At 55.3% G+C, this 23,029-nt stretch overlaps 1 protein-coding gene across 9 annotated transcripts in view; it reads right to left on the reverse strand.

The window, feature by feature from the left end:
- The window catches only part of DGKZ (diacylglycerol kinase zeta), a 48,230-nt gene extending 25,411 nt beyond the window's left edge, over nt 1–22,819 (reverse strand). For 2 of the 9 annotated variants that reach the window (XM_045371719.2, XM_045371718.2), the window contains exon 1: nt 22,253–22,819. In XM_045371719.2, the coding sequence (XP_045227654.2) occupies nt 22,253–22,464 (212 nt within the window). In that variant the 5' untranslated portion in view covers nt 22,465–22,819. Of the gene's footprint in view, nt 1–4,108; nt 4,222–7,275; nt 7,554–9,481; nt 9,810–22,252 lie in introns of those variants that run through there. The other 7 variants (XM_074013801.1, XM_045371716.2, XM_045371722.2 and 4 more) reach the window with 4 other exon arrangements.
- Between the last annotated feature and the right edge of the window lie 210 nt (nt 22,820–23,029).

The following is a 23,029-nucleotide window of genomic DNA, read 5'->3' on the forward strand; positions in this document are numbered from 1 at the left end:
TAACCCCAGAGGCCTAAAAATTAGGACAACTACTTTGGAGCACAACTTGGGAACATCTGTCTATCTGAAAACACACATGCCCTGTGAGCAGGCACCAGCGAGGAGAACACAGAGGGATCGCTCGCAACAGCGAGAAACTGCAAACCACCAAGTGTCCGTCAACCATCCCGGGCAAACAGGCCGCTGTTACACAACGGAATTGGATGTGGAGGTTAAAATGGATCCATGAGAACTCATGTTTCAGATGGTTAAATCTCCAAATAATATTGAGGGGAAAACCTAAATGCAGAATATGCTTGGTATACCATTTAAACCAGAGTAAAATCATACAAAACAGCACTGTATATTGCTAGCCATGCATACCTATGTAGGACAATTTTAAAAACAGGCACAAGAACATCACACACACCAAAATCAGAATTGTGGTTTCCTCCAGGGAGGACGACATGGGGGCCTCCATCTCTGTCTAAAGCAAATATGGCCTAATGCTAAGCTCCAACCAAGCTAGGCAGTAGGTGTCACCTTATTCTGGAAACTTTTATAATGGCAAGATATTTAATGTGTTAGGAAAAATTTCAAAATAATTTCTTAAAAAGACTCCAGAGGCTGGGCACAGTGGCTCAGGCCTGTAATCTCAGCAACTCAGGAGGCCAAGGTGGGAGGATCACTTTAGGCCAGGAGTTCAAGACCAACCTGGGCAACATAGCAGGACCTCGTCTCTACAAAAGAAAGAAAGAAAGAAAAAATGAGCCCAGTATGGTGGCCCCCACCTATAGTTCCTAGCTACTCGGGAGGCTGAGGTGGAAGGATTGCTTGAGCCTAGGGATTTGAAATTACAATGAGCTATGATTGTGCCACTGCACTCCAGCCTGGGTGACAGAGGGGGATCCTGTGTCCTACAAAAGACCCCTTGAGGGAGACCAGCCCCCTAGAGCTCCCTGGGCCTACCAGGGATGGTTTTGGCAGCCTGTCCCTCACCCTTCAGGGCCCTCAGGGTGGAAGGAAGGTCTCCCCCAAGGGGATGCCTTCTGGAGGTGGGTGGGTGGCGACAGGCTGTGTCAGTGGGGTGTCCGTGTGGGTTGGGGAGCAAGAACCAGCTTGCCCCCTTTCACAACCGCCCCCGCCTCTCTCTGTAAAATGTCAGCAAGCTGGGGAAGGGGGCGGAGAGACAGGCAAGCTGTTAACCCGCGAGATGCTGGGGCGTGGGCGGTGCGGGCCCAGGCTCCCAGACAGCTATTTTGGCATGTGCTGAGATGGGCTCATCCCTGGCAGGGGAGAGGCCTCTACGTGGGAGCTCTGAACTGGTGCTCTGCCAGGAGCAAGGGGAGGAGGTCTCAGTGTAGATGAGGAGGGTGCTGGGGCCCTGCCTCTCCTCTCTCAGACCTCTCACCATGAGGCACTAGGTGCGAGTGAAGCGATCCTCCCTCCCTGAGGCCAGCCACTGACCCCTGGGTGGTATGGGGGCTCCTCTGAGCATGTCCATTGGGCTTTAGACTCCCTACGCCCTTGAAGTAAGGAAAAAGATCAGACTTGTCCTCCACTCCAGACACAGCCAGGAAGCCAGATGACGACGGGCTCACAGCCCCAGTCTCTTTACCAAGGGTCTCTCCCAGTCCAGCCTGCTCCCCCTGACTCGAGGGATCTCGGTGGCCATTCTCCCTTGGGGTCCAGGTCAGATTATCTCATGTGTCTCACACCACTGGCACAGGAAGCAAAGACCTTTCACTAAACCCCATGGAGCACTCAAGCCTCTTCTTAGGTCTTCCCAGTTTAGGGATGGCAAATAATAGAAGAAAAGAGTACTCCTAAGCAGAGCAGCCCAGCATCATGAGAAGATCCTTGGGCTCGGCTCCAGTGTGAGCTGGGGGATCCTGGCTAGGCCCCTGACCTTTCTGAGCCTTGGTTTTTTTATCTGCAAAATGGGAATCGAACCAACTACAAAGATGTTATGAAGATCACATGAAACTGATGAGTTTACAAGCTTCTGGCAGCTGTTAATCACCAAAGACAGAGGAGCTGGAACGCCACTCCTGTCTCTTCAGCCTCTCCCTCCCCTCCCCTGCCACAGAGCCCTTGGTCTCACTCAAACCTACTCTCCCAACCTGACCACGTCTCTGGTGTTTCAGCGAGGAAAGGGGTGAAGAGGAAAGATGGCAGAATGATAGCTCTTCCAGGGCATTTGGTTACTGTTTTGGCCTACCCTCCACATCTGTGACGCAAGGGCCAGCCAAGTCCTGTGCTGAGACCCACACTGCAGGCCGGATGTGGGCTGACCCCAACACGCAACAGAGGAGAGCCAAGGAGAGCAAGGAATGAGTGCCTGGCACTGCCCAGGGGTGGCCCAGGAACTTGGGGAGCGGGAGAACCTGGTCACAGGTGCGGCAGATCCCACTTCCTGCACACACTGCCCCCGCAGCTGACCTAGAGGGCTGTTCAAGGAGGAGGCAGAGGGGCAGGGAGGAGAGGTGGTCAGGCTGCTCCGGGGTCCTGTGATGAGGCCTTAATGAACATGGCCCTGGAAGCCCAGCGTGGGTGTCTCAGATGACCCAGGCTAGCTGCGAGACCTTGGCTGAGTCAAGGCCACCTGGCTGTGCCTGGGCCTCAGGGAACCGGAGGGGTGGGGCCAGGTGGCTGGAGGCACCCACCCAGCCTGCCCTGGGTCGTGCTGACTGGCTCCGCCCGGCAGCTAGAGCAGCAGGTAACTACCAGCCAGTGCCTGTGAGTCCCCATGGGCATGTGGACTGGCGGAAGGAGAAGCTCATCGCCCACCGGCCTCCCACAACGGCAGCTGTCGCCCCCTTGCGTCGCTCCAGTGGCACTGCAGGGCAGTCTCCAGGGGCTGCTTCCACACCTCCCAACTCTCTCCTGCCTTAATGTGGGTGGAAGGGCTCCGAATCCCTGCTTCTCCGAGGGGCCCGCATGGCCTGAGACTCAGGGCTAACCTATGCCCCCACTTCCTCCTCTGCCCAGGGGGCCACTGGCGAATTCTGGAGAGGCCTTCAGAGAGCCAAGGAGGGCAGGCCCGTTTCTCTCTCTCTCCCCCAGCCCAGCTGCCTGGAGCCTCAGCTTTCTCTCACCAGGGGTCACTTAGTCCTTCCTCTGTCCTTGCCTTAAGGGACACCAACTCTCGCGCTCCTGTGCCAACCGAGAATCCTGGGCAGCTCCACATCCCAGGATCTGACCTTTCTGGAGTATGGCATGGAGACAAAATGACAAGAATTGCCATTCCCTCCCCTGACAGCATTTGGCACAGAGGGAGACTGTGAGAATTCTACCCTGGGTCCCCAGCTGGGGCCAGCCCTATACTCTGGCACCTGACCTTGTGTGGGGAGCAAACATGGTGAGATGAACGCAGCTCGGCCACTGAGGCCCATTTTTCTTTCCCAAACTGGCTGGAACCCAAGGATTCTAGGTTGTCCCCGCCTCCCACAGCAACCTGGGCTGCTCCCAGCATTAGCCGGGGGGAGACAAACCACTCAGAGGTTTTCTTTCGCTCCCAGACACTCTGGCGCCATAGACAGGGTTCTCACCTCTGTGCAGGAGGCATCCCTCAACACATCCCTCCCCATTCATTGCAGAACCAACCCAAACAGGGGCTGCTTCTGCTCAGGCACCCGCTGGGCACCCTCTGCAGCCCTGACTTCAGGGCCATGCTCGCTGGGGCCGTGTGGCAGTGCCTCTAAATGGGACCCATTGTCTCACACTGGTTCTGCAGGTGTGCCTCCTGCCCGCTGGGAGCTTGTGACTTTGAGCACCGTGAAGGGCAGGGGATGGCGGCACAGAGGCTCAGGCTCCCAGGGCTCTGAGGCCAAGACTCCTTATGTCTACATGTGTGAGGTGCCAGGTAATTTCTGATGCCCCTGGGGTGCAAAACCAGCTAATCCACAAGCCCTGTGACCTGCCAGGATCAGGCTGCTGGGACCAGGCCAGAGGATAGGCGGGTCCTCCTTCCTGGTGGGTCCTGGAGGAGGAGACAGAGTCCACTTCTCTCCCACTCCTGGCTGCCCGATCCTTAGGGTCAACAGAAGCTTCAGAGGAAAGGTCCTGCCTGCCCTCTGCTCAGGATAGAGGAGAAGCAAACACCCTGGGATCAGAGTAGGGCCTGTACCTCCTCTCCTCCTCCTCCTCAGGGAGGAGACTGATGGTTCCGGCAAGAAGTAAGGTGGGATGGAGTTGGGGTGGGAGGAATCCACAAGCTGGGGAGAATCATGGCTCACTGAGCTAAAAAAAAAAAAAAAAAAAAAAAGAGATGGCAAGCTGCCCCCCAGATTCTGAGAGGATGACGCCAGTTGTGTGGGGCAGAGATGGACTTTAAGGAAAAGCTTCTTTCAGCCCCATAGAGGCTGCCATTCAGAGACTGTCCTACCCAGAGGGGCCAGGATGGCAAACATGTGGCCCATGTGCCATCAAGACTCCCTGCCAAGCCCACAGCAGACACTGCTAACTGTTCATGGAACTCTCCCCGTGAACCAGGGTCTGCATGCAGAATTCTCCACCTGCCTTCAGCAGCCACTGCTGACCTAGTTGTTACCCTTGATCTTCCCGTCGGGTCCCTCAGCCCCAAGGCTGGATGTGTGTATGTGGGTGGGGTGGGGAGGGGGTGGGATGGGGGACATGCAGAGGGTGGACGTCAGGGGAGAGGCAAGAGCTAGGTTAAGAGCCAGGTTAAGAGCCAGCATGGAGCTGGGATAAGATGAAGGGCTGGTTTCAGATGGGGCTTTGAGGACTTTTACCTGAGGCTGCAACAAACAAACAAAGGTAGCAGGACCCGCTAAGCAGCACTGGAGGGGGCAGAACCCGGAGCAGGTGTCCTATTCCACACTTCCACATGTCTGCTCCCAGCCCCCACCCCTTGGCCCCATCAAGTCAAGGGGAAGGAGGCCAGCCTCAGTGAGCTCCCAGGCCTGCCAGGAGAAAGCGTTTTCCCTTGCTGCTGTCTGCCTGACACTACTGGGTTCTCTGAATGTGTACATTTCTGAGGGCCCTACTATCCCCAGCACAGTGCTCCCAAACAAGGGACACTCCTTACATGCTTCCAGAGGTGCTGCTGAATTTTCTTTCCTCACATCAGGCATCCTGTAGGAGCACTTACACTCCCCAGGGTGACGGACTACGGTGCTTGTCAAACTTGGTGGGACATCAGAACCACCTGGGAAGCTTTAAACAATGGCCAGGCCCCACCTCCAGACCTGATGGGTCAGACACGCCAAGGGTAAGATCTAGGAATCTGTATTTCTTAAAGCTCCCTTGGCCACTGTGATGTTCCGTTTGGGATCCTGGTATAGAGAAAGGGATGTGGATTTTGGAATCACACCAACTTGACTTCAAATCCTATCTCTACCTCTTCCTTGCTATGTGACTCTGGGCAAATCCCCTCTGACCGTGTTTCTTTCATCTATAAAAACGGACAAACAAGCCAGGTGCGGTGGCTCACACCTGTAATCCTAGCACTTTGGGAGTCCGAGGTGGGAGGACTGCTTGAGGCCAGGAATTCAAGACCAGCCTGGGCAATGCTGTGTGAGATCTCATCTCTACAAAAAATTGTTTTTTTTTAACAAAAGGAAGATACCACCTACCCTGCTTATTTTAAAGAATTACATAAAGGTATCTGTTGGTTCTCTGGTTTCTTGTTCTTCCTCCCGCATGTGCTCATCCCTATACCCACAAACCTGTGCCCTTCAGAAGGGGCACAGCCACAGGTCATAAGAACCCAACACTTGATACCCTGTGGGCAGCAACAGGAAGCCTCTGGTGGCGCCCCTCCCTCCCCCCGCAGAGCCTGTGAACACTGGAGGCTACATCCTGCAGAGCTGGGTGTAAACTGCTCCATCTTGCAGGGCTGTGGGTGACAAAACAGAGCTACTGGAAGTTTCACTCCCTGCCCTGTTTTATATGACATTGAAGCCTGCGTGGTAACACAGGAGCCCACGGAGCTCCATCTGCCAGTGTAAGAATCCAGATCTGTGCTCAGAGAGACTGCAGGTGCAAAGAGCGGGCCCTGGCCCAGGTAAGGCAGGTGGAGGGCACAGGTCGGCATCACGAGTATGCCAGCCCACACGACAGGAGAAAACCGCCCATGTTATTAGTGGGTAAAGTCTACCCGGAGAAGGGGCAGGGCAAAGCTAGGGGCGGGGTGGGGGTGAATGCCACCAAGTCTGGGCAGCTGCAGAAAACTGAGAGGGAGGCCTTGGGCAGACTCCAAGTGGTCAGAGTTCAATCTGAGGTCGTTCTGGGGTCCTTGGCTGACTGGCTGCAAGCTCCTTGGCCACCAGGGAAGGGCAGGGATCGGTCAGGAAGCAGCGCAGGGAGCCAGGTCAGGTACTCCTGGGGCCTCACGTTCCTTACCTTACACCAGCGCTGCGAGGGCAGGAGGTGGCTCACCACCAAGAGCAGTACACTTGCCATGCACTCAGTCTTTCCACACCCTCCCCCCAGTTCCCAGCTAGAGTCCTGGTCAAAGCTCTGTCACAGGCACAAGATGGGGACATTTGGAGTGCTGCGGAAGGGGTCAAGATGAAGCTTGAACAGCCAGCACAGATTCCAGACTCCAGCCCACCTCATCCCTTTCCTAGCATGGGCTGGAAGAAGGTAGAGGGAGACATGCTGCCTGCCTAGCAGAGGGATGCGCTGGGGTCTCTCTGCTAAATAAGAGCAAGGTAGGGCAGATGATCAGGCACCCCCAACTCCAAGGAGAGGCTTAACATGTTGAACAATTAAACCAGTGACCAGAGCTTGGGGACAAGCCATGTGTAGTGACGGTATCAACGGGGCTACATTCTGTAGATGCCACACAGTGGTGGTAGGCAACCGGGTCCCATGAAAGTCCAAAGGACGGTGTGATCTCCATCTCAGTGGTGCCAGGAGGCACAGAGAGGCCCTGTTCTATCCGTGCCAAGAAGGTGTGGGTGACCCGTCCTGGGGGCCCTACCTCCTTGTGCCGCGAAGGCTGGGGTGATTCCATCTGCCTGCTGGAAGGCTGGGAGCCGACCCTGCCACGGTACTACACATGAGGCGCACTAGACTGCCAGCGCCAGGGAATTACCCCTCACCCGGTGGCAGTGCCAAGCCGACCGATCCCGCCCGTGTCCCGGCCCTGGGGGATGACCCCCAGTGGGTGCCCACGCCAAGACGGCTCGTGCCGCCGGTGCCAGCGTCTCCCCGACTCGGTGTCAGTACCGAAGTGGCCCAGACCGCCAGTGGCCGAGTAATGTCCCCCGGTGCGGGCGCGGTAACCTGCCGGTGCCTCGGTGCCTGCCCCGCCGCCGCCCCGCTCACCTGTGCCCGAAGAGCCGCAGCCCCGGGAAGCGCCGCTTGTTGAGTCGCCGCGGCGCCTTGTCCGGCTCGGGACCGGCGTCGCGCTCGGAGCCGCTGGACGAGGCGGAAGCCGACTCGGAGTCGCTGCTCCGGGCCTCGGGGCTGCCGTCCCGCGGCTCCATCCGGCCCTAGCCCCGGCCGGCGGCGGGCCCGCGGGAGACGCCCATGCCGGGCCGGCGGCCGGGGCTCAGCACGCCCGCTCCGCGCCGCCCGCCACCGCCATGGCGCGCGCTCGCTCCGCCCGCCCCGCGCCGCGCGCACCCGCGCCCCACGCCCAGGTGCCCGGGAAGCGGCTGCCGCCGCCGCTCCAGGAAGTGCCGCCAGCCGCGGCCGCAGGACCCCGCATAGCTGGCCGGGCCGCTGCCTGCCCGCCGCCGAGCACGCCCCCTCCGCCGCGCGGTGGCACCAGGCCCGCAGCGCCCTCTGCCGGACGCCCGCTGCGCCGCAGCTCGCTGGGGCGGCCCGAGGGGCGGGGCGGCGAATGGGCGGGGCAGCAGAAAGCCCTGCCCCCAGCCCGGCCCGGCCCGCCTGGATAGGACTGAATCTCCCGGCCTAGCACACTCGGGTTGCGCGCACTCAGATGCTCAGTCTTTACTCCCCCGATCTCCCCGCTACCAAACAACTGCACGCTCACAAGTGTACACCCGCGAGGGCTGCTGTCACCACCTCCCCTCCGCTCTCGCACACCCTGTGCCTACTCATAACCACTCACAATCTCCACCCATACCCCCTTGGCTCCCCCAAATCGCACTCAGGGAAACAAAAGTCACACAGGGCTCCCCATGCACGCAGAGCAAACACATCCCTTAAACAATTATGCCCACTCATTACTCAAACGAACACTTCCCACCCCAGCCTCTCACATTCAGTGACCAGTCACTTAATGACTTGCACACACACCAACAAAGAACTCACAAGTTTCTCCTACAAAGTCATCCTTCCACAGCTATTCACAATGGTTTCCAACCTTCTCACCCATGCCAAACACATCGCATTTTCCTGCTATAGATCTCATATGCTACGGGAACCACCTGCACAGCCCTTACACACTCACAAATACTCACACAGAAGGACAACAGGTACCACACTCCCATTCACAAGCACACAGGCCCACACACCTTTCTCCTACATACAGATGCCCCCAGGACAATGGTTACCGGTTGCCACATCCCTCACACATATGCGTGTGTGTATGCACACACACTCCCATCCAGAAATATACCTCACATGCACACACAAAGACACTCCCCAGTGCAGCCAAGGTCGTCCCCCTCCAGAAATGACAGCAATTGGAACCCAAGCAGTCACCTGTGGGGGCACAGCCATCACACACACCTGGGCTGTTTCTGATGGCCCCCGCAGGGCTGACGAAGGGAGGCCAGGAGCTGGGAAGCATGGTCTTCCACCTCCCCAAACCCTACCACCCTGCTGCCCGCACCAGCTGCCCACTATTTCTGTGTGCACGCCTCTCTGCCAAGCCACATCCTGTGTCACCTTCACTTTCATCCTCCCCTCTTGGGTTCTGGCAGCCCGTTTTCCAGCCTTAGTCAGCCACAAATAGCCAATGCTTGGGGCTGTGACCTGCGGGCAAGCCTGTGATTTTGAGGAAGAACCAGCACCCCGAGGCCCAGAACCCTCTCCCAGTTTCCTGCAAGTTGGGAGAAGGTCTGATCAGGGAGGTGGGGCTCCAGCCCTCCAGCCAGCAACTGGTGACAGAGTGGCCAGGAGGACAGATCAATCCCCAAGTGTGCCTGACAGCTGGCCTCTGGGGTGCATGGGTCCCTTTGGGGAAGTTTCCCAATGGCTCTTACTCCAGGCTCTGAGAGAAGAGATCAGAGGCAACTGAAGACCCCACTGAGTCTCCACAAGGCCTTGCAGCTGGGTCAGAAATCTCCAGCATCCAGTGCCACACTCCTGGGGGGCTCCTCTTCCCAGATCCCCCCACTGATAGTTTGCTCAAGTCCTGGCCTCTCTAGAGCTCAGTTCCCCCCCAAGTCCAAACATCAGAGCTCCCTGCACCCTGCCAACAGCTCCTTTGCCCTGCTCTGTGCCTCTGCAGCGTGCCGGATGACAGATGAGTGACCCTACTTCTGTTGCCCCCCATCTCAGATAAAAGGCTCATAGAGGGACAGAGGTCCCATGCCCACTCCCAGGCTACCCCTTGTACCTACTGTGTCTGGGGTGCCTCTGGTGGGATCTGTGGCACGTCCCAGGAGCGGTAGCGCCACATCTGCCTCAGTGCCCCCAACCGCTCCCCTTCTTCCGTCCCCAGCGCCTCCACTGGGCCCAGAGCTGAGGCCTCATTGCAGCTTCCCCCGGCACTGTGGCCAGCCCCCAGTGCGCTCATCCTGCCCGGCGACTCTCTTCCTCTTTCGGCACTTCCTGACGGGGGTGGGGTCGGGGGGGGGGCCTGCTAGAGGCCACTGGCCGCCCAAGCTGAGGACCACAGGCTCAGGGCTCATAGGCGCCTTCCGCTGGCTGGGGCCAGCTGCCACGAAGAGTTGCACAGGAAAGCAAGGGGCAGGTGGGGACAAGCCCAGCCCAGCAGCCAGGAGGCAGCCACGGGGCTTGTTTGGGCTGGAATCTGCACCTGGGCTCCTCTCCGGTTTTCTTCTCCATTTAACCTGTCTGATTTTCAACTCTTGGTCCTGCTGAGGTCTCCCACTTTATGACAACCACCAGGTACAATGGCTGGGTGTGCCCAGCCCTCAAAGAGCGCTCTCTTCCTAGCATTTCTGTGTGCAGCATACCATCTTACATGGGACTGGGCATACAGGATGGTGGTGTAGAGAAATGAGCAATGAGGATGGAGCCTGGAGACATAGGCATGTGTCCTGTTCTGCCTCTTACCAGCTCTGTGTGGCCTGAATCAGGTCATAAACCTCTCAGAGTCCTCTACATAGCTTTTGGGACAAGGTAGTCTATAAACAAATAAACTAATGAATACATGTGTCAGGGAGTTTTTCTGCGCCTCAGTTTTTCTCATCTGTAAAGTGGAGTAATAGGCCGGGCATGATGGCTCACACCTGTAATCCCAACACTTTGGGAGGCCGAGGTGGGCATATCACCTGAGCTCAGGAGTTCGAGACCAGTCTGGCCAACATGGTGAAACCCCATCTCTACTAAAAATACAAAAATTAGCCCATGGTGGTGGCAGGCGTGTGTAATCACAGCTACTTGAGAGGCTGAGGCAGGAGAATCGCTTGAACCTAGGAGGTGGAGGTTGTGATGAGCCGAGATCGTGCCATTGCCCTCTAGCCTGGGCGAAAGAGTGAGACACCGTCTCAAGAAAAAAAAAAAAAAAAAAAGGAGTAATAATTGAGCTCATGGTGTTATCTGAGGAATAAAGAAGAGATAGGAAGGTTTACAAATTAATTCATTCAATAAATACTTACTGAATGCCTTCTGTGCATCAGGCACCATATCAGAAAGCATAGCTCTAAAAACAAGGAAGCAGGGCTCTATCCTCACAGAGCTTAGATTCTCGTGGGGAAAACATTCAGGAAACAAACAATCTGCATACGATATAATGTCAGCTAACAAGATGTGCCATAAAGATTGGGAGGCTGAGGGGGGTGCTTTACTTGAGGTCAGGAGTTTGAGACTAGCCTGGCCAACATGGTGAATCCCCCTGTCTATTAAAAGTACAAAAATTAGCTGGGCATAGTGGTGGGCACCTGTAATCCCAGCTACTCTGGAGGCTGAGACAGGAGAATCATTTGAATTTGGGAGGCGGAGTTTGCAGTGAGCTGAAATCACACCACTGCACTCTAGCCTGGGCAACAGAGTGAGACTCTGTCTCAAAAAAAAAAAAAAAAAACAACAAAAGAAAGATGTGCAAATGCGCTATAAAGAAAAATGAAGCCAAAAGGAACAGAGAAGAGTGATGAGAGTGACTTAGGCAGGGGGATCAGGGGATCAGGGAGGGCGTCTCTGGGGAGCTGATATTTGAGAGCAGACCTGAATGAATGGGGAGTGTGAGCTGTGTGACTTACCTGGGAGAATAGCATTCTAGGTGGAAGTGGAGTCAGAGCAAAGGCACGGAACAAGGAATGTACTTGTGTCTGGAGAACCGAAAAAAGGTCAGTGTGGCCAGCGAACAGGGAGCCAGGGGGACTGCATTAGGAGCTGGAAAGATCTCCAGAGGCCAAACTGTGCTGGAGTTCGAGGCCATTGTGAGGATTTGGTAAATACACAGTAGGGCATATATTCACTCTTTATTCTTAGGACTGGTTCTAGGAAAGAAACTGTACCTTCCTCAAGCGTTCTTTAATCACCCTGCTCTATAACTAGTTCTTTAGTTGTGCATGTGTTTGTTACTGTGAATTTCTCGAGGACAGAAACAGCGTCAGTTCAGTTCAATAAACATTTATGCTACAGAACCCTTCAAGATGCCATCCCGACCCTTGTAAACCTCCATCTGGTGGTGTAGTCACCTTTGTGTCCCTCATGACAGGGACATAATATTTTTCAATAAATATTTGTTTAATAAATGCATGCTATGCAATTACTAATTAATACTCAGTAATCATAAAACAATGGCTAATATTTCCTGAACATTTCTGTGCCAAAAATCTTACTGAATATGTAACGTAGCTCTTTGAATCCTCTTAATGACTCTAGGAGGTAGATCTTGTTATTTTCCTCCTGTTTTTGCTTTTGTTTTGTTTTGTTTTGAGACTGAGCCTCACTCTGTCACCCGGGCTGGAGTGTAGTGGCGTGATCTCAGCTTACTACATCCTCTGCCTCCCAGGTTCAAGCGATTCCTGTGCCTCAGCCTCCCGAGTAGCTGGGATTACAGGCGTGCACTACCACACCCAGCTAATTTTTGTAATTTTAGTAGAGATGGGGTTTCACCATGTTGACCAGGCCGATTTTGAATTCCTGACCTCAAGTGATCTGCCCGCCTTGGCCTCCCAAAGTGCTGGGATTACAGGCGTCACCCACCGAACCTGGCCTTATTTTCCTCCTTTTACAGATGGTGAAATCAAGGCACAGAGCTGCTAAGCTTACCTGTCTAAGGTCACCCAGCTGGTAAGTGGTAGAGGTGAGAATCTAGCCCCAGAATCTGTGCTCTTAAATAAAACATCCTATTGCTGCTCTAATGTAGGGGATATGGCCCTGTAATGCCCCCAAGGCTCAGTCCCCACTTTTCCACAGTTTCACCTCCAACCCATTATCTCTGAATTCCTCAAGATGGGTCCTATATGCTGTGGCCTCATTGGAGACTCTGTCCACCACGCCAAGGTCTATTCTGGAAGGAGTCTGTGCAGGGCCCTGCCTTCCTCTTGCAGGCATTTTGCAAGTAGCTCGAGCAGTTAAACAGAGGAAATGGGGCTGGGCTTGTTTTCCATCTGAGGCGTCTGGCAGCCCTGGAGAAGCAGAGAGCAGGAAATGGGGCTCCTGGAGGGGAAGCAGGCAGGCTGGAGGCTTCGAGAAGCAGGGCAGTCCTGACTGTGAGACTAGGGCCACCTTGAGCTAGCACTCCTTGGTGCTGTCAATGTCATCTCTGCTTTCCAGGTTGGGTGGGGAGGACAAGGCTGGAAGGGATAGGTGCACGGGACTAGGGAGGATGCCCTTGGCAGTTCCTAGGACAACATGTGCCAGGCCTGGGAAGCTGGGGACCCCTCAGAACCCACCCAGGTACACACAGGAAGAAGAATCTGGGTAAGAAAATTATTCTGGGCTTTGTTGAGGCCCCAGAGGATGGTGTTCTACTTTCTGTGGCCTGGATGAGCAAGTGGGAGCTGGGGAAAAGAAATGTACCAGGACGCCGAACACTCAACCCACGACCTGGACACCCTCTGCTGTCAAAACCCGCCCAGCCAGCCTCCTTGGCCTGACCTTCGCAGCTCCTTATGCTCTCTGGCTGCTCTTGTTTTCTGCCTCTTTGTGCAGGCTTTCCCTGCAGAGATTTTCTCTCAGCTCATGCCATGCTGGTGCCTGCCTCATAATAGATGCTAAATGAACCTTCCCTCCTCCCCATTTTCGCATTCCCTTCACATGTGGCCCTGACCCCTGCCATTCCCTTTGCCTACGTTGCACTCCTAGTTTATCTTCCCTGGGTATTTGGCCAATCACATTCTCCATCCTTCAGACCCAGCCCAAGCAGCAAAAATGGGAAGGCAGAAAGAGCCCCAGACATGGAGTCCATTGGTTCACACTCCAGCCCTTGCTGTGTGACTATGGGCCAGTCATTACCCTCTCTGGGTTGGACCAGATGATTTCTAAGATCTGCTCTAGATCTGACAGTTTCATTTGAATCTTCTTTCCTGATTTCACAGTTTTTGCTCATTCATTCCTTCATTCATTTGTATGACAAATATTTCATAAATATCTACCAAGTGTCAAACACTTCTCCTGAACAGGCATTCCACCCCACCCGCTGATCCCTTACCTATGATGCACACTTTTGTTCCTAATGATATTCCTGTATCATTTGACTTTTTGTGCACTTAGTTTTGCTTCCTTACAAGATTCTTGAACCCTATGTTGCTCCTAGCTCAGTGCTGGGTACATGAGTCTGTGCTCAGTGACTTCCTATGGAAGTTGCCATGGGTTGAATACAAGTGTTCAGAGGCTGGGCAGAGGGAGGGAGACTGGTTTCTTGTTTGCATCAGTGGCCATGGTGAGACATGGAGGGTTTGGAGATAGAGCCTTGGTCTGTTGTCCTGGCTGGAGTGCAGTGGTGCAATCTCAGCTCACTGCAACCTCCGCCTCTCAGGTTCAAGCGATTCTCCTGCCTCAGCCTTCTAAGTAGCTGGGATTACAAGCATGTCCCACCACACCTGGCTGATTTTTGTATTTTTAGTAGAGACAGGGTTTCGCCATGTTGCCCAGGCTGATCTCGTACTCCTGGCCTCAAGTGCTCAGCCCACCTTGGCCTTCCAACGTGCTGGGATTACAGGCATGAGCCACCATGCCTGTCCTACAAGGATTTTGAAGTCTAAGTGCCTGCCTCCCCAGCAGCTATGCCTGTGATCCGGGCACCTGCTGAAGCCCTTGGGAACAGCCCAGAGCCTGGGATCACCTGCTGATCACTGGCCCCTGCCGAAGTGCTGGGCCTCTGCCCTCACAGAGGAGACAGATATATCTGAGCCGGGTTGCAGGTGCTGCTGGCTAGTGACAGATGGACATTTGATTAGGTTCCTTCTGGGCAGCTTCATGAAAGTCATGAGCAGGAGGAAACCTGGAGGAGAGGTTGGAGACCCTCTCCGGCTGAGGCAAGAGAGCTACAGACACAGCACTGGCGGCCCAGCAGCCAAAGGTGGTCCTTCAAACCACCATCTCTCTTGAAAGCTGTCCTTTGACACCTCCCAAGTTCCTGGATTGGAGGTGGGAGAGGAGCCTGCACAGCTCTCCCCTTACTCTGGGTCAGCTGCATCTGCTCAAAAGAGTTTCCATCTGTACCCAGCCCGGACTATACCAAGCCCCCAGGACACAGTCAGTGCGTCTCCTGCCTTCCAAGCCTCCCACCCCCATCTGTAGGGTCATAAGCCCTGACTGCATAGCTACCTTTCAGCCCCCTTTCTGCCTATCCTATTACTGCACCCAGGGATATGTACACTTTGTACAGAGCCACAAGCAAGATCCTTAAGGATGAAAGTCTAGGCCCTTGCAAGCCTGACAGAGTAAAAAGGGCTTTGGAGAGAAACAGATCTCAGTCCGGATCCTGGCTCCACCAGTTACTGGCTCTGTGATCTTAACACATTGCTTAACTTCTGCTAACCTTAGCTCCTCATTTGTAAGCTGCGGCCCAGTGGCCCCCAAAGTACTGCAGTCTCTGATTAGCTTTCTTTTCTAGGCACCTGTAGGCCAAGAGCCTTGGTCATTCACACTGGAGCCCTGCAGAAGCCTAAAGTCCAGTCCCAGTTCCTTCCCCACCCTCTTTGTATGTCACTGAAGGGAAGTTTTCCCCAGTTGGTACTAACCCTTGTCTCTGGCACCCTGGCCCCTGGAGGGGCCTTTCTGAAAACTCTGAAAGGCACCAACTGAAGCAAAAATGAGACTCCACGCTAGGCTTCCCCATGCTCGGTCCACAGGCCACCATCTCAGCGGGCCACCAAATAACTTCTTCAAATGCCGTTGATCAAACTGGCCTTCCCAGGTTCCCTCCAAAATGCCCCTTGGTGTGGGGACTGGGGGACATGGACTGCTGGGGGCACGTCCCAAGCTCCTTATGCCAAAATGGGGTCGGATAAGACCCTCTCCTGGGATCCCGATCCCTGCACGTTGGCCTTTGGAACAACGTGGCACTGCCCTCTCTGGCCTTGGACTCACTGATCAGCAAGAACTGCAGGTCCTGGAGGGGAGGGAAGGAGTTCCGGGCTGGGCCTGGGCCCCACCCTTTTCAAAGGAAAGAAAATTGATGGACCCCAGGCTTCCTCTGGCTGTGGTCCCCTCCCGCTGCTCGGCTCAGCTCTCTGCCCCTGGTTTTGCATTGTTAATTCAGGACAGAATGTGATCTCTGGCAGCTCCTTGCTTTATCCTGTTGCTATTTAAATTACAAATCGGCCCCATCTCCCTGTCACTCTTGGGTTATTTTTAGCTTCTGGTAAATAGCCGCAGGGAGAGTTGGATCAGGTGCCCCTCCCTGGAGGAGTCGTGGACCCGCAGCAGCGTGCCCACAGCAGGGGGCATCCTCCTCTGCCAGTTGGTGCCCAGTCCCTGCCCCCAGCCCCTCTGCGGGGGTGGAGAAGGGGGAGGACCATAGGCTGGGACATGTGCGCATGCTCAGCCTTCGCTTTTAGTCTCTGTTAAACTTTATCACCCCCGGATCCCACCACCATCTGCGGCTCGGGGCCAGGCTCCGTGTCCACACCTTACAGGGCCTCCAGAACCCAAGAAGAGGTCCAGCTGCACAGGACAAAAGCTCTAACTTGTTTTACCCGTGCTCTGAGTCAGGAACTTGACATCTGGTATCTTCTTGAATCTTCCCAGCCACATTCTTGACAAGGTATCATTGCTCCCATTTTCCGTGTGAGGAAACAGGGTCAGAAGTGAAAGCCTCTTACCCAACTAGGAAAGGGCAGGGCTGGAATTTGAACCCAGGTCTCTCTGACCCAGAAGCCTGTATGCACGGGCATTGCATGCCCTCTCTTGGTGGGATGCGTGTGCCATGGAGTCCCCCCTCCCCGTTGCCATGCTCAGGTTCATTCCGATGCCTCAGCTCTGGTTTCCCATGAGTTTGTCCTGTCCCATCTACTGGATCGAGGCCACATCCAACCTGCTGCTTGTTTTTGGAGGGCCCAGGAGCCGAGAATGCTTTTTTTTTTTTTTTGAGATGGAGTCTCGCTCTATTGCCCGGGCTGGAGTGCGGTGGCGTGATCTCGGCTCACTGCCACCTCCGCCTACCGGGTTCAAGCAATTCTCCTGCCTCAGCCTCCCAAGTATCTGGGATAACAGGCGCCCACCATCATGCCCGGCTAATTTTTGTATTTTTAGTAGAAGCGGGATTTAAGCCAGGCTGGTCCCGAACTCTTGAGCTAGGTGATCCACCTGCCTCGGCCTCCCAAAGTGCTGAGATTACAGGCGGGAGCCACCACGCCCGGCAATAATGCTTTTTACATTTTTAAATGAGTGGGAAAAAGCAAAAGAATGGTATTGTGTTGCTGAAATTCTATGAAATGTGAAGTTCAGTGTCTATGAATAAAGTGTTAGCAGAACCCTGGCCACTTACTCACTCACACAGTCGTCTATGACTGCTTTTGCACCACAATGGCAGAGTCAAGTGCCCTGCAAAGCCTGAAGTGTCAATACTCTCCCTGCATGGGGGATCATACTTTTGTTAAGGGAAGGGACTGTTTCCCATATTTCCATCTCAGGCAGAGCTTGGCCCACACCCAGGACACCAAGTACAGGCACTGGTTCTTCTTGGAGGCCCTTCTGCGGCCAAAACAGAGCTCAGCACAGGGAAGCCCTCCGCCAGCCACATCCCAGTGAGTCATCTCACATTGGACACCCCCTCCCTTCTTTTCTTTTCTTTTTTTTTTGTTTGTTTGTTTCCTGCCCTGGCCCTTTCTCTTTTTCCTTCGGCTTCTTCACAGGCAAAACCAGTGGTTTCCAAACCTGCTCCACTGTCAAAATTACCTGGGAGAGGTTTTTAGCATGAAGACATCCAGGCCCAACCCTATACACCTGCAGCAAGGCCTCTAGGGAGAGGGCTTAAGTATCTGTTTTAGGCCGGACGTGGTGGCTCAAGCCTGTAATCCCAGCACTTTGGGAGGCCGAGACGGGCGGATCACGAGGTCAAGAGATCGAGACCATCCTGGCTAACATGATGAAACCCCGTCTCTACTAAAAAAAAAAAAAATACAAAAAACTAGCCAGGCGAGGTGGCGGGCGCCTGTAGTACCAGCTACTCGGGAGGCTGAGGCAGGAGAATGGCATAAACCCAGGGGGCGGAGCTTGCAGTGAGCTGAGATCCGGCCATTGCGCTCCAGCCTGGGCGACAGAGCGAAACTCCGTCTCAAAAAAAAAAAAAAAAGAAAGAATCCATTTTAAGGCTGGGCGCAGTGGCTCATGCCTGTAATTCCAGCACTTTAGGAGGCTGAGGCGGATGCATCACCTGAGGTCAGGAGTTTGAGAACAGCCTGGCCAACATGGCAAAACCCCGTCTCTACTAAAAATACAAAAATTAGCCCCGTGTGGTTACAGGAGCCTGTAGTCCCAGCTACTTGGCAGGCTGAGGCAGGAGAATTGTTTGAACCCAGGAGGCGGCAGTTGCAGTGAGCCAAGATCACACCATTGCACTTCAGCCTGGGCAACAGAGCAAGACTCTGTCTCAAAAAAAAAAAAAAAAAAAGAACCCATTTTAAAAGAGACCCCAGGTGATCCAGTTTGGAAACCACTGAGCTTAACTCTGGAGTTGCAAATCCTGCATCTCTGAACTGATCCTTTTAGACCAAGCCCTGTATCCCTTGCCCCACTCTGGCTTTACCTAGCTGGAACCCGCTCTCCCATGGTATATTGAGCCCAACCCTGATCATTTAGGATGAGAGTTATTTTTCTTTCCCTCCAGATGGAGATGCAAGATGTCAGGCGCTACTGCCCTGCCCCCCACTTTTTTTAGAGACAGGATCTCACTCTATCTCCCAGCCTCTAGTGCAGTGGCGCAATCGTGGCTCACTGCAGCCTCGAATTCTTGTGCTTAAGCAATCCTCCCACCTCAACATTCTGAGTAGCTAGGACTACAGACTCGTGCAACCACGCCCAGCTAATTTTAACAAAATCTGTAGAGGCCAGGAGCAGTGGGTCACGCTTGTGATCCCAGCACATTGGGAGGCCAAGGTGGGCGACTGCTTCAGCCCAGGAGTTTGAGACCAGCCTGGCAACATGGCGAAACCCCATCCCTATAAAAAATACCAAAAATTATCCCAGGCATGGTAGTGTGTGCCTGTAGTCCCAACTATTCAGAAGGCTGAGGTGGGAGGATCACCTGAGTCAAGGCTGCAGTGAGCCATGATCATGATAGTGCATTCCAGCCTGGGTGACAAAGTGAGACCCTGTCTCTACAGGGAAAAAAAAAATTTTTTTTTCTTTCTTTTTTTTTTGAGACAGAGTCTCACTATGTCACTCAGGCTGGTCCCAAATCCCTGGGCTCAAGCGAGCCTCCTGCCTTGGCCTCTGAAAGTGCTGGGATTACAGGCATGAGTCACCGTGCCTGGACCTGTCCTGCCCTTTTATGACTTATTGGAAACCAGGACCCATTTAAACCAAACAAGGGCCTACCCCATTCAAGTTCTTCTCTTGCCTACTTTCCTGCCTTCTTGCCCTTCTCCCCTGCCTTTCCAGGTGTCTTGAGTTTCTGCTGGTGCACACCCGCCATCTCTCCATCCATCTAAAGAAGCTGCCAGGGTTGCTGCCAGCCCATGCTGGCACTGGGAGGCGAAGGAAACCTATTTCTGAGAAACCCCCACACCCCTCGAAGTTTCTAGTGTCCTGCCAAAGCCCCCGTCCTCACTTACGTCAGAAGCAGCCAGGCCTTCAGCCCGCTTCCGCTTCCACTCCCCACCTTCAGATTTTTTTGCCCCCGCATTTCTGTCTAAAAGCCTTTTCGCTCTGGGAAGGGCTTTCAAGTGCTTTTCTTAGCAACTCCGCACAGCAGGGTGGGAGGGTTAGCTGCCAGCCAGAGCGGCACGGAACTGTGGCACGTGGAGGATGTAAAAAGGGCCACCATGGGCCTGAGCTCCTGCCAGCCCCCGGTCCCCCAGTCCCCCCACTAGGCGGCCACACGCCACCCAGGACAGCAGCCACAAGAGAGGGCTTAGCCGGAGAGCACGGTTTGTTCCCCTGGGGTCCCCTGGGCCTGGAAGAGCTGCTGGCTCTTTCCCAGCTTGTCTGTCTGTCCTTTACCTAGGGGCTCTCCTTGCCTCGATGCCTTGTCCAGCTCTGAGACCGAGAATGGGTTCCTAGACTAACCCTGGGGAGTGAGCAGATGCCCTATCCCTCTCATCTGTCCAAGGGTGACAGTGGAGTCCACCCTGGTGTCGTTTTCTGCCGCCCTCACACAGGTAACCTGGAGGCAGGGGTTGGGGGGACCTCAGTGGGATTACCTGGCATCCTTGGTGATTACAGGCCCCAAGTTTTTTGGGCTGTGGCAGGGCCTCCATTCTGGGGCCACCCCGGGGGATCCCAGCCCTTGCCACTGTGTGTGTGTGTGTGTGTGTGTGAGCACGTGTGCAACATTTTCTATGTCAGCCCTTTAATTATTCAATTATTCTTTGCTCCCTGCCCTCTAATGCAGTGCCCTCTACTCCACTCTGGCTTGCATTTGTGGTTTTTTTTTTTTTTTTTTTTTTTTTTTTTTTGAGACAGAGTCTTGCTCTGTTGCTCAGGTTGGAGTGCAGTGGCACAGTCTTGGCTCACTGCAACCTCTGCCTCCTGGGTTCAAGCAATTCTTCTGCCTCAGCCTCCTGAGTAGCTGGGATTACAGGCACGCGCCACCACGCCCGGCTAATTTTTTTGTGTGTTTTTAGTAGAGACGGGTTTCTCCATGTTGGTCAGGCTGGTCTTGAACTGCTGACCTCAGGTGATCCGCCCTCCTTGGCCTCCCAAAGTGCTGGGATTACAGGTGTGAGCCACTGCGCCCGACCTTTTTTTTTTTTTTTTTTTTTTTTTTTTTTTTTGATGGAGTCACCCTCTGTCACCAGGCTAGAGTGCAGTGGCACGATCTTGGCTCGCTGCAACCTCTGCCTCCCAGATTCAAGCGATTCTCCTTCTTTAGGCTCCTGAGTAGCTGGGATTACAGGCGCCTGCCACCACGCCTGGTTAATTTTTATATATTTAGTAGAGAAGGGGTTTCACCATGTTGGCCAGGCTGGTCTTGAACTCATGACCTCAAGTGATCCTCCTGCCTCGGCCTCCCAAAGTGCTGGGATTACAGGTGTGAGCCACTGCGCCTAGCCTCCATTTGTGATTTGTCTCTGACCCACAGCTAAGGCAAACCTCGGGGTCATCCCCTTATGTTAAAAGTAAAGAACTGACACCCAGAGAGAAATATTGTCCAGCTCAAGGACACACAAGTCTCTGGCAGAATCAAGAGTAGAAACCAGGTCTTCTGACTCCCAGGCTGACATTTATCCCAGAAGTCTTCATTCTTTGCTGCATCCCCTGTGAGGCCCTCTGCACTTCCTCCTGCCCCAGGGGGCCATTCATATCTACAGCCAGAGGCATGGGATGGATGATGCACTCCCTGGGCGTGGAGCTCTGGAAGAACTTGGTAATGGAGCCCCATGTACCCACGATTTCTAGTACACCCTGAAAGGTGGAGGTAGGGCCCATGGGACCCTAGCCTGCTTCCCATTTGCTCTGAGCATCTCACTTCTTGGAAAGTCCCCTCCCCTACTGTCCCTTCCTCCCCCAAGTGATGGGGCCCTGATGGCCCCAGAGCCATTAGGAATACTGGGACCTTTCAAGCTCCCAGCGCTGGGCGAGTTTAATGAAACGTCTTCCCAGAAGCCACTGGGAGAACCAGGGCAGCCTCAGACATATCCCAAACGCCCCATGGTTGTAAGCGGACAGGGAGCTTGTCCTCTCCAACCAGGCTCTAAGGACTGCATCTGCCCCAGTGGCCCTGCTAGACTCTTCAGGGGCGATCACTCTGGGCCAAGGGCTTGAGAGGGGCAGCAAGTCCAAGTTGAGGTTGTGGTTTGGGAGAGGAAGAGGAAGGTAAGGTGTGTACTGGGCTGTCCCAGCTCACCCTCTGTGTACCTTTCCCACCCTTGCTCTGAGGGGCAGTCCTCCCTCATTAACGTCCTACCCCAGGTCATCAAAATGACCTCTGGGGCCCCCTCCGGCTGGCTCCTCCAGGACCCTCTGGGCAGAGGCGGCAGGCCAAGAGATTCTGACACTGTCAGAAGACAGCTGAATTAAGATGTTGGGTGGGGGTGGGGAGGTTCCCTCTGCCCCTAGAGGTTGCCAACCAGGGCCTGCTGGGGCACGGGGGTTCAGGAGGGAATTCTGTTCCCCATCTCTGGGCAGCAGGGTCTCCGCCGTGGTGTCAGGGAGCCTCTCAGTCACTTCCACAAGCCCGTGCCTAGCACAGACTTAGCCCACGGGAAAGCTCAGGGTAGACCTGTTGAATGAAGAGGGGGTTCCTCTTTCCCCCAGAAGGGTCAGGGGGCATCTCCTGGTTCTCCCCAGCAGATAGAGGTTTGTTAAGAACAATGTCTTGGCTATTTCCTCTCCTCAGCGCCTGGTACACAGTTCCCTCAGCCACTGCATAGTGGATGAATAGGGCTTTCACGGTTCAGGCAGAGAAGGAGTCTCAGAAGCTGCCTCCTTCCCACTGTACACGAAAGACAGAGATCCCTCGGCAGTCATCTCTAAACTCCCAGCGCCAGGCAGGCGGCGGGCGCACAATAAACGCTTGTGCAATGACGCCTGCAAGAGGGGTGGTCCCAAGCGCCGCGCTCCCCTCTGCCCGCGTCCTCCTTACCTGTAAGACACCTGCTTTCGTAGGTGCAGCTGTCGGAACCGCTCCTCCACCGGGGGCCCAGCGGCCGTGGCCCGGGGACCCTCGGGCCAGGGCTGCGCGACCTGGGCCTCCTCCCCGCGCCGGCATCGCCGCCGCACCACCTCCTCCTCGGCTGCCCGGCCGCCGCCAGCCCAATCCCCGCGCTGCCCTCCGCCGCCCGGCCCCTCGGCCATCGTGCGGCCGCCTTCCGCCTGCGGCTCCCTCGGCCTTTCGGGGCACCCCGCTCAAGTTCGAGTCTCTGGTCTTCTCGGGCCGGGGGCGCGAGGCGGGGAGGGAGGGGAGCGCCGGGTTCCGTAGGTCCCTAGCGACGCCGACGCTTAGACGACAGGAGCCGCGAGATGCTGGGCGCTGCGCCTGGGAGAGGCCGGCCGGGGTCTTCTTGCGCCCCCGGGGGGCGGGGGTTCCCGGCTGGAGTCGGGGTCCTGCGCTCTGCGCACGGCGGGGTCCCCCGGACGGCTGGAGCGGAGCCGGAGCCCGGGCGGAGAGCAAGCTCCTGCAACCGCCGCTGCTGCCGCGCACCCGAGTGTCACCTTAGAGACACTCGCCAGCCGTTGGGGTCCGGGGGGGAGGGCGCCGCCCCGCCCAGCCCGCCCGCTCAGGGCACGGAGGGAGCGAGCCCGGCCCAGCCCACTGCGGGCACGAACCTAGCTCAGGGCGCAAGACCCTGAGTATGGGGGCCTCCTGGGGCCACCTCTGCGCCCGCGTCCCGGTCCCAGTCCAGGCCGCTCGGCAGCTGCC

Source organism: Macaca fascicularis, chromosome 14 (genome assembly GCF_037993035.2).
Source record: "Macaca fascicularis isolate 582-1 chromosome 14, T2T-MFA8v1.1".
Classification (NCBI taxonomy): domain Eukaryota; kingdom Metazoa; phylum Chordata; class Mammalia; order Primates; family Cercopithecidae; genus Macaca; species Macaca fascicularis.